The sequence below is a fragment of the Doryrhamphus excisus genome, unplaced genomic scaffold (genome assembly GCF_030265055.1).
Source record: "Doryrhamphus excisus isolate RoL2022-K1 unplaced genomic scaffold, RoL_Dexc_1.0 HiC_scaffold_24, whole genome shotgun sequence".
NCBI classification, from domain to species: domain Eukaryota; kingdom Metazoa; phylum Chordata; class Actinopteri; order Syngnathiformes; family Syngnathidae; genus Doryrhamphus; species Doryrhamphus excisus.
In genome coordinates, this window is record NW_026652242.1 from 631878 (window position 1) to 643127 (window position 11250).

Here is an 11250-nt window from a genome sequence, read left to right on the forward strand (position 1 = left end):
ATGGGGTGTTGTCATTTATTCCACCTACGGCCTGCCTCCAGGCATGCCCACTACGCTGCGATTGGTCACACGGCCAAAGTGCGGCTGAACTATGAACCATATAAGGAAGTTCGCCCCTCTGTGACATCACTAAGGGGCAGTTTTACCATGACTTTTACAACTGAGCATTTTGAGCCATCCTAAACTTCTTTCAGGATTCACTTCGAAGTACACAAAGCTCATTATCTGAAACTTTGGGATCATTTAAGACGAGAATATAACATTCTAAATAGGTCAGAAAAGTGGAAAAAGCATAATGGGTCACCTTTCAGGCCTGAGAGGATTCATTCTATAGATATAGGCCTACATATACATATTGTACATAACATATAACACTAGTATACATAGTAGCGGATTAAGTACTTTCTCCAGTAAGCAGTTACTTTACTTATATACTATATAGTACATTAGTTACTGATTCTGTTACTTTTCAGAAGGAACATGTCACTACTAATTACTTACTTAAAAATAGAATTCCCACAACCCCAGGCATTAACCTTGCTGATTTAACTTGGATTCAGGCTATTCAGTGTGTTTTTGGTTGCCTTCATACAGCTTATTCATTAGATGCATGTTTCTTGAAATGTTTTTCTACACGTACCAAAAACCTGTAGGGGGCGATTTTATTAGCAAAAGATTTCATTTTGTGCATCTCGTTAAACATTTAAAATGGGGCGCTATAGAAAAGGACAAAAAAGAAAAAAAGACCTTTGGGCAAGGGCCGGAGGCAAAGCTTCTGTGACACATTCATTTGTGGCGAATGGATTCGCAGGGCCCAACGCCCCTTGCTCGGAGAAGTGGGCCACAGTTTCAGAAATGGGTAAAAACTATTTGGTTTGAAACCGAAGAGCAATTCGAAGTGACGTTCAAAATCAAGAAGGTAATGCTTTAGATGTTTTTTTCTTAACATAAAGGAACTTTTTATGTTAATCGGGTTCAACGAGGGTGCAAGTCTTGGGGTATCCCGATATGTTATTGTGCCCATCCGCAGAGTTTTTTTTTATGTTTACGTTTACATGTATACTTGTTTCTAACTCATTAACTTATCAGGTACACTCTTAAAAATGCTGGGTTTAAAACAACCCAATCTGGGTTGTTTTTCAACCCAACGCTGGTTAAATATAGGACCAACCTCGCGTTGGGTTATTTTAACCCAACAAGTTGGGTTGGTTCTCTTAACCCAACTATTGGGTTGTACATTGGGTTGTTCAAATGACCCAACGCTGTGTTCATAATTACTATATTGCTGGGTTATTTCAACCTAACAAGTTGGGTTGACGATATACTATATATATATATATATATATATATATATATATTTATATTTATATATTGTACTATATTTTAATTGCATGCTAATACTATTAATAATATATTACAATGATAATGACACCAATGTGACAAAAATATTTATTAAAATGTAAAATTTACAGAACATAATTCACAATATTTCCTTCATGAACATGAACAAATTATTTACACAAAAATAACATTAAGAACAGGGGATGGTGAAGAACAAGAGGGAGAGGAGCGAAAAAAGGGCGGGTGCAGTCTAATGACAGGAAAGCAATTGGGTTTTTAAGAAAGTGACAGATGGGGACACAGTTCCCTCAAGTTCAAAAACTGTACTCTGTAAAAATTGCCAAGTAGGCGCACACTCATTCGGATAATTACAATCTAATATATAAAAGCTCTTGAAACAAGTGTCGACAGCAGCAAGTGCTGTATCTGAGGGAATGGCTTTGCCCGATATGATGGCAAATGCCTGGGAACACAAAATGCCATCACTAAGCAGGAGCACATATGGATAGGCCCTGAGCGATTCGGCCTGCTCCAAATACTCCACCATGTTAGTTCCAACCTACGATGAGAAAAGAAAAAAACGTAAGTATTTAGATCAGTGCAGTGCAATTGTCATCAGCTCTCTACTGAAGCTATTTCAATCACTTCCCACCCCCATTATAGCCGATTTAGTAGTGTTCTATGGGAGAAGTACGACACCCTTAATCAATGGCACTCAAAAATGTATTCTGGGGGTGAAGATGAGAAACACAGCCAAATGTTATGTTGTCACACATTCCACGAAATACAATCTTTTCAAGTTGCTCCTCATAAAGAGTCCTGCTTTACAACTGTGTAAAAGAACAACTGGAGTAATTTCACAATTCATTTACATTTAAATGTTGTTGAAAGGTAAATTACTTACAGGCTTCACATCAATAAAGGCCCTCTTTGACTCCTGTATGCTCGCCCGAACCAATTTCCTGCCCTTTTTATAGACAGGCGGAGGAAGCAGGATGGGCAGCAGCATCAGGGCGACTTCTCCCCTGGAATCTGTAGGACAATTATGGTTGTCATTACCAGTAATATGAGCCAATGTTTTCTTTCCCTGTTAATTTAGTTAGTAATGGTTAGATTTCAATTGTACTGAACTACTCTGCCATTGCCATCCATAAATCTGACTCCTCATACACAAGTAAACTCAAATCCCATCAAGATAACATGCATTTGACAATCCTCCTTTGCCATCACCCTCTCTCCTTGCCTTTTGCAGTTTGCTAACTTGGACTTTCTTGTTAGAATGTTTGCTTTGTTAGTTAAGTTCCTGTGTGAAGTGTCTGAGTACCCACAAAAATCATCATATAAAAACATTTACCAAATATGTTATAAAATAAATATTTTACCATGGGTGATCTGTTCCTCTGGCACCGATAGTTTTCCTTCGCATTTTGCAAGACGAATGATCTTATCAGAGTAAAGAGCAACCCATGTCTTAAAAAGTTTAGGTGCAGCCTCTCCATAGAGGATCGAAAAATCTTGTGCGATCTAAAAGAAGGACACAAATTGATAAACAATTAGGCAATATACCAACACACATATTTCTATTGCATAATTAAAAAGTACATTTTTCCGAACCAAAAAGTGATTTGAAATACAGGACAATTAAGAAATTGATATAATTTTTTTTCTAGTTGACAAGACCTATGATGGCTGAGCTCCACAAAGATTCCACAAAGCACCACAAATATTCTACGTTAAAAGGAAGTAGTTAAATTCACAAGTAGTGATGATGCAAAAGAATGTGCACTAACTCCTTTGAAAAAGAAGTGCGCTTTATATAGCACGCCCTGTGTATACATTCGGATTAGGCAATTAATGGCAGTTTTCCATTCTCTCTCCACCCAGAAAAGGGCCTGATTTCCATTTACCAAACTGAATTCACTTGCAGTGACATGGCCCATACACTTACAACAGTAGCTCAGTTTCTGCACATTTCTGCTGTACCAAACAGGCACCAGGTGCCAACATATATTTTGACATACCATGCCTGGAGTAGTCAGACGGGGGAACTCGCCCAGGATTTCAGGAATAGATTTGGAGTGGTCGGCACGTATCCATCCAGCCCTGTACTGGCAGGTGTCCCGCATATATGCCTCCACCTGAGAGAGGGGCTGAGAGTTGTTCTTTAACCATTCCGAACACTGTAAAGCTCGCTCATCAGATATGGTGGCTGCTGTAAAATACAAAAGATCAAAGTCAAATAATTATTACATGCTACTACCCCAGTGTGCCATCCACTATTTCCTCATGTCACTGATAAGACTGAGTTCCATAGGTTTGAAGTGATGCACACATGTGCAAACATCGATGAAGCAATTGAAGCAGTTTCACAGGAAAAAACAATTAATGGAATACCAGCTCTAGAGCCAGAGCAGAATCCTGCAGAGACTGCAGAAGATGCAGCATTGTAGGCCGCGTAACAAATATGACTCCATACAGAATACTTTGGTATTCGGAACCTGACAGACAATGCTGCAACAGAGGTAAATCAGGGACCGACATTGCATTACCTGGTATGACTGTCCTGCTTGGCACAGTCACTCGTTCCTGCTGTTGCCTGGGCCCGCCTGAGCTCCTCAACCGCTTTCTGATATTGCGGAGTCTCTCTTCGAGGAACCCCGTAGCTGGGTGGTGGTATCGGCCCTGGGTATACCATGTATCCTGACAAGATATAAAAATAACCATGCAAGTCCATGAGCCTAAAATGTCGACTAGACTCTGCATATACATTCAATCTTTTTTAGATAGCATTTAGTTTTACTTCACAAAATGTACTCACAAAACCACTGCCACTGCCATCCTTTAAGCAGGGGAACGTATTAATCATGGCGGAAGCAAGGGCAATTTTGATCACAGCGGAAGGTCTGAAAAAGGCCAACACGTACAGATTGAATAATTAGACGATAAACCGTCACACTGTAGCCCATCCTCTGTGTATGTTGCGTCAGACAGGTTAAGAACAAGTACAATCTTGGACATAGCTCTATATGCCAACATGTCACAGGGACTTACCCCTCATCCTACCCCTGTTTCTGACAGCAGAGAAGGGAGATATCTGTCACCATTTTATTTGGTATGACTTGGTTGGGGATCTAAATCATGACCTTTCATAGTCTGAGCGTACACTAATCTTAAAAAAAAAAAAAGCTCCTATAAATTGTTACTCACGTTTGCCCACACTTTTCCATCAGGTGAGACACCAAAATCCGCACCATGACACGCCTCTGCTTTATCGTGATGAGCTTTTCCTTATCCAGGCTCTCAACTATAGCCATGCCATCTGGCACAGCAGAAAGAGCAGTGCGGATATCCTGAAAGAATACAGACAAACAGGCAATTAAACTACACATGCTTTGCTGATGTCCAGCTCTAATGCTTCCTGGAGGAAAAAAGATAACATAATGACACTAATCAACCTGGCTTTTACGAATTGTTGACTTATTTAAAGAAAATGACTTACAAATACTGGAATTGCCTGCAGAACATGTATTATTGGTGGAGCAGTCGTGTCCGGGTTTCCAGCTGCCGTCAGGTCCGGGTTTCCAGCTGCCGTCAGGTCCGGGTTTCCAGCTGCCGTCAGGTCCGGGTTTCCAGCTGCCGTCAGGCCCGGGTTTGCGTTGGCAACTGCGGCAGCTGGCAAATCAGATCTTGGGAGGGTGGCTGGTGGGCAAACTGTGTGCCCAACCTGTGCAGGGCAACTCTTTAGAGCTTTAAACTGCGTTTAAGAGTTGAACAAGCTTTAAAGCTTCAACTCTAACAGCCCCCACGACTAGTCAAATCTGGTCTGGTCACCACTTGGTTGCTCTGTGTTGCACCAAGTGTGTTCAATGTCTGCATCCCCCACCCCTAGTCTCCACTGAAAGTCTTCACCCCCCCAATAGTTCTCAATCTTTTTTACACTACTTCTACCCCAGCTACACACCCCACCACCACGTCAGTCGAATTGTCCTAAAATACCCTATAGCGAAGGGAAATGTAGAAACAGTCCTCATGTTCCCTGTATGATTTTACAGCATGTAATGCATGATGATCAATTAGTGTACTTGGATCAACAGCTGCCAAAGTCTGAGTCTGAGTCACACTGTATGAATGAAAGTGCCGTTCAAAACCTTGGGTTTCCCACTTCTGTACAACAAACCGGGTAGTTGGTTTGTCTGACAATGGACCCAGAAAGATGATGGATTTTAAAAGCCCAAACTGGGGTTCACCATCGGAGTCGTAGGAGAGGAATAGTGTCATGCCTGGTCTGTATTTAGTGCCCTTGAAAGTCACCCAGGCTGGCACCAAAACCTCAGTGAAAACAGGAAAATCTGTAAGATCCTTTTGGAGGTCTTTAAAGCAGTCTATGGCGGACAGAAAGGTGCTGGGCCCTGGGCCAACCTCCGTGATGTGACTCAACACAGAGCCAGACCGAAGGTTGTAACATAGTTGCATCTGATGTCGATACGCCATTGTCTTACAAATATTCCGGAAATTGCATGTGATGTGACTGACACGTTTGAAGAAGTTGTGTTTTGCTTCAAAGCGCATAGACCAAAAGTGTATCAAGGGTCCCAGTTTTCGGATTGCTCGTGGATAGTGGACCATGAAGTGGTGCTTTGGGCGCAAATGTAAATGAGGAAATAGTTCAAGGAAGAGGGAGTGATGCTCCTCAATGATCTTCGTCAAATAGTGTGTTCCAGCGATGGTAATAGAGGGAGAGAAGATGAACTCCATGCGCAGTAGCAAGAGCAGAAGAAGTTCCCATTCCTCGTTTCCCTCAGGGATGAGATCACCAATCATGGTGGGCAGTAGCCGAATAAGGCACCACATTTGAGCTGCTGACTGCCGCATGGTCCCTTCATGGTTTCTGAGATCATTTTTGGTAATGGCAGAGGGCTTGTTCGCCTTGTCACAAAAGCCATAATCGAAGCTTGTGAGTCTGTAGTTTACTTGGTCAAGTGTGACATGTTTTTGCTCAATCAGGGTATTCAAGACAAGTTTGATCTCATACGGTCCTACTCCTTCTAAAATGTCATGCATGATGTCCGGGGCCACATTGTCAGTCACATGATAAAAAGAGAGGTTGTTCAGCTCACTGTCTCTCTTCAATCCTGTGTTTGAAAGGCTTGCAAGTTGCAGATCAGCCTGATGGGTGTGTATATTACGCAGCTGGGCTGGATCTTCCAATGTCTGCTGCGTCGAGACATGTTTGTGCACTTTGCACCACCGGCACATATGGTTAGCAGTGAAACTTTCTGAATAACCAAGGATGGCATTCAAGCCCAAGTTGTCCCCGACCACTTGGACAAGAGAGAACTTAACAACACCTTGAAAAGTGGAGGTGTCAACGGGGATGCCTTCTTTTTCCAGTAATTGCAGCTCTGCAATGATGGGACGCAGGATAACATCAAGACCATATGTTTTGGCATCATCAGATTTGTATACGGCACAAAGAAAGTGTGACCGTAAGCTGGAGAGCAGATCTGGTGGCAGGCTCTTGAGCTGAAAGTAAATGAAGCCGAGCTTGTGTGTTCCAGTCTTTGATCCTAGAGGGTTGACAGTTTCACACTCATCATTGTAAAAAAGAAGTGGAATCGAAGTTTCTTTCAAGAAGAGTGGGTGTGTTTTGCAAAATTCCCCATCAAAGACATCCTGAAGGACTCCACCCTCTCTTTGTTGCCAATCCAGCATTGCCTGTAATATGACAGGATCTTCAAGGACCTGTCTTAGAAGACGTGGAAGTGGAACACGTTGAAAAGTGTCAGGAACTGCGACTTGTTTCACAGTCCCAGTGCTGGAGTCCCTTTTCTGGACATAGGATCCCTCCCCAGGAAAAGTTTCCTCAACTGGTTCAATGAAGCCTCCAGCTTTGAGAAAGTACTGCATCTGTTTATACTCTGTGTCTAGATCTCTGAAGGGCTGAGATGAGTCTTCGAACTCCACCATCAGTTGCTCTACCTCTGGGCTTTGATCATGTCCCAAATGACCAAAAACTGCCATGGTCCTTGATTGCAGTCTACCCACAATGTCAGAGATTAAACCAGAGGTCTGCTCAACAATAAAATGAATGCCGGACCATGTCTGTGAAGACACTGACCTCAAGTGAGCTAAAAAAGTAGCTACCCGATCAGTGATGCCCTCTGGCTCAATGTCATCCCACTCCTCTACTTCCTCTGCTGGCTGGCCTTCAGCATAAAGGAACTCAGGCTGGACGGAATCTTGAGCAGGTACACCAAGCACATCCTCAACATTTTCATGCCGCTGTAAGTGTCTTCTGAATGATCGCATGTAGCTGAATGTTCTGCCACAGCCAATTTCACAGCACTGGAAATATTTTCCAGCCTGATTAACATGGTGTACCGCCCGTAAATGAATGAAAAGACTTTTCACATTACCAGGAATTTGAGCTTTACATCTGAAGCAAACGTATCCCATGACTCGCCTGAATTCAGAACTAAAAGCGCTAGTCTGTCAGTCTGTTCGTCCGTCCAATTTAGAACTTTGTGAAAATGCTGGCTGTGTGTCTAACTGCAGCACTTACATATTCATTAAATTTCCTAATGAATTTCACCCTCTCGCCTATTCTGGGAATTAAGGCTGTGATTGACTGATGGTCCAGATAACAGAAGCTTTCCTCGTCAACTGCCTCGTCTGAAAGAGAACACAAAATATTACTAAAGGGACCATTCATATAGACCACAATCTCTGCAGAGTTTGCGTGTTCCTCATTCACAACTTGGGAGCTCATGTCATAATGTAACCCACAACTACGTAAAATCAAGTTATTTTTCTGGTACATCAATATGACAGATACGCATTTGACTGTTGGTTTTAGTAGAGTTAATAGCAATAGCATTGGTGTAAACTGATCTTCTATAGTCCACGATAATGCAATCAAAGTCCTTTGTTCACTGCATATGATGATATTTGACACATCTTTCTTTCATTTACAGAATGAATGCAACTATTTTTGCAACTAACCTCCCATTAGATGGTGGTAAATATGAATTCAGATACAGTGATGAGGAAAACAAGCAGCTGGCAACCCTAGGCCCCCCAAAATTAACTAATAATTTGTCTTTTTTTATGGTCTTTTTTCAAATGAAATGCATTCTTAACTGTTCTGGCTACTTGTGGATTGTTGAGAACATGGGTTTTAAATAACATTGTTTTCATTACTTTCCACTATCATACAGTGTTGTCGTATTGCAACGAACCCTAACAAAATATTAAGAAAATGTCTTGATTATGTTGACTTGGTCTATTTTAAAACACAAAAATGCACCCCAAACATTTTTTACCAACTGGGATCATAATGTGTACCATAGAGTGTTTGTCATCACTGTCTAGAGCAGGGATGAGCTAACTTTTTGACTTGCAGGCTGATTTAACAAAATAGACGGATTCAAGCCATGATTCCATGTTGTATGTTATCTAATACTTTGGAAAGAACGGGCTGTAGTTTGCCCACCCCTGATGTAGTGTGAATGTGGAAATATAGTGGCCCTCTCCATCATCTAATTTGCCCACAGTGGACAGTAAACTACTTCACCACAGTTGAAATGCAGCAATATATATTGGAATCACAAGATGGATCACTCAGTGTTAAACATGTGGGTATTGGTATAAGCTACAGTGACTGACTAGACAACGACATATCCTATGTACAGAGCATATAGTAGGCACAGTAGCTAGTGTAAAACAATATCCATAAAAATTAAGGCATGAAGATGACTTTGCTTACCTCTAAACCTTTCAATCAGCCCCGGTAGCTGCCACTCTGTCAATTTGGATATGACAAAATCATCCATCGATGTTATTCAAAAAACTGAAACATCACACAGAGGGTCCATAAGATAAATATACCATGAAAGGAAATTAGATTCAGTAATCCTAACGTATTCTCGACATTTTATATATATGCGACTTGCAAAACTGTCGTCGAATTCGCGCCCCAACTAGCTCAAACTTATTACAATGGACTATCGGTGGCTAGCTAGCGGAAGCTAACACGCGGCGGCCTAGCTAAAAAAAAATCAACGACTCACCAGCACGCTCGTATTAATACACGCGATTCTCTAACTTGATATCACATAAAATTTCTAATTGATGAGATAACTGACGTTGTCCTCATAATTACCACACACAGTGCATGCCTCTTGTAATTTTAACAACATAGTTTGGTTCCTACAGAGCATTCCCTCCAACGTTGGAGGGAATGCACAATGGACGTTTGCTAACATTACCAATCGCTTTCTGAAGCTAGTACTCAACAGTGCTTCACGAACTTACATTTTAACAAATGCGTGCCTTTAACTCAACTAACCTCCCATTAGATGGTAATAAATATAAATTCAGATACAGTGGTGAGGAAAACTAACTAGCGGAAGCTAACATGGATATGACAAAATCATCCATCGACGTTATTCAAAAAACTGAAACATCACACAGAGGGTCCATAAGAATAAATATACCATGAAAGGAAATTAGATTCAGTAGTCCAAACGTATTCTCGACATTTATATATATATGCGACTTACTAAACTGTCGTCGAATTCGCGACCCAACCAACTCAAACTTATTACAATGGACTATCGGTGGCTAGCTAGCGGAAGCTAACACGCGGCGGCCTAGCTAAAAAAAAACATCGACTCACCAGCACGCTCGTATTAATACACGTGATTCTCTAACTTGATATCACATAAAATTTTAAATCGACGAGATAACTGACGTTGTCCTCATAACTATCACACATAGTGCATGCCTCTTGTAATTTCAAAAACATAGTTTGGTTCCTAAATAGCCATGTTGGAGGGAATGGAAGTTTGCTAACATTACCAATCGCTTTCTGAAGCTAGTACTCAACAGTGCTTCACGAACTTACATTGTAACAACTACATGAAGCTTTATATAATAATATAAAGTCAATTGTACGGTAAAACATTAGTTACAAACCTTTCTCCGTGCTGCGCTGCCTCCGTCTCCTCAAAAGAAAAGTGCGGTCCGAACAGTAAGTTTTAACAAAGTAGGTTTGTGGGCGGTGCTTTGTTGCGCATGCCCAAACATCTACCCAACGCTTTGGGTTGTCCAAAATAACCCAACACAACAACATTGAAATCACAACCCAGCAGCAAATAACCTAGCACCCAACAGAGATAACCCAGCGAATTGGGTTGTCAGAATACCCAACTCAATAAAAATAACCCAATTAAATGACCCAACAGGCTCAACCCAGCGATTGGGTCAAAAAAATAACCCAGCATTTTTAAGAGTGTAAATGTTAGCCGGCAGCTAGTAAAGACAAGCAATGTAAGGCCAAAAGTATTTTTTCCCCTTCTGCCCCAAAACACACTTAAGTTATAGTGGCGTCGCTGGGAGCAATTTCTGGTTCACTGTCTATATGTAAATAGCTCTTCAGTTGATTGTTCAAAGTCACTCTGTTGTTAGTTATTGTTCTATATAACCTGGAAGAGTGTCTCGTTGGTTTTTAGTCATCTGTTGTGTTGCTGTGTGATGTTTTGTTTTCATTTTTGTCACACCATGACTGAGACTGTTGTGCTGAGTGATCACCTATGGGGATCTCTTAACAGGCTGTTGTTGTTGAATATGAGCTTTTTATGAGCTTGTAGTATGAAGTCGTCTTCATACACCAAACATGCATTGATTTACATGTAGGTAAGGGTGCAATTTTATAAAAACAATTTCATATAAAAAAAGCCCAAACATTAACCATGCCAAACACACATTTGAGTGGGCCGTGCAAAAAAGATGACCCTTTTTTATTTACCAGGGAGTTTATGGCGATATACATCATCCATTTGCATAAGTACACTTGCAAGCATCACATATATGTGTCATACCTGGAATGTAGCTCTCATGGGACACAGT

General features: G+C 41.2%; 1 protein-coding gene and 1 long non-coding RNA gene across 3 annotated transcripts; both read right to left on the reverse strand.

The window, feature by feature from the left end:
* Positions 1-1509: 1509 nt before the first annotated feature.
* Positions 1510-3008, reverse strand: LOC131111075 (uncharacterized). Its single transcript, XR_009121089.1, has 3 exons — positions 2724-3008; positions 2246-2373; positions 1510-1900 (listed from the first exon to the last, which is right to left on the reverse strand). It is a non-coding gene; the product is annotated as an uncharacterized LOC131111075 (long non-coding RNA).
* Positions 3009-5319: 2311 nt separating this feature from the next.
* On the reverse strand, positions 5320-10979 carry LOC131111070 (uncharacterized). 2 transcript variants are annotated; one of them, XM_058064060.1, is made up of 3 exons: positions 10318-10979; positions 9107-9190; positions 5320-8013 (listed from the first exon to the last, which is right to left on the reverse strand). In XM_058064060.1, the coding sequence occupies exon 3, from the start codon at positions 7795-7797 to the stop codon at positions 5329-5331; it is 2469 nt and encodes an 822-aa protein (XP_057920043.1). In that variant the 5' UTR covers positions 7798-8013; positions 9107-9190; positions 10318-10979; the 3' UTR covers positions 5320-5328. The 2 variants fall into 2 exon arrangements, with proteins under 2 accessions (XP_057920043.1, XP_057920042.1); XM_058064059.1 differs by lacking the exon at positions 10318-10979 and having other exon boundaries at positions 9107-9560.
* Positions 10980-11250: the final 271 nt, after the last annotated feature.

Excerpts from the sequence above, each read along its gene's own strand:
- LOC131111070 (XM_058064060.1), bottom strand. The coding sequence starts at position 7,797 with ATGGGATACGTTTGCTTCAGATGTAAAGCTCAAATTCCTGGTAATGTG.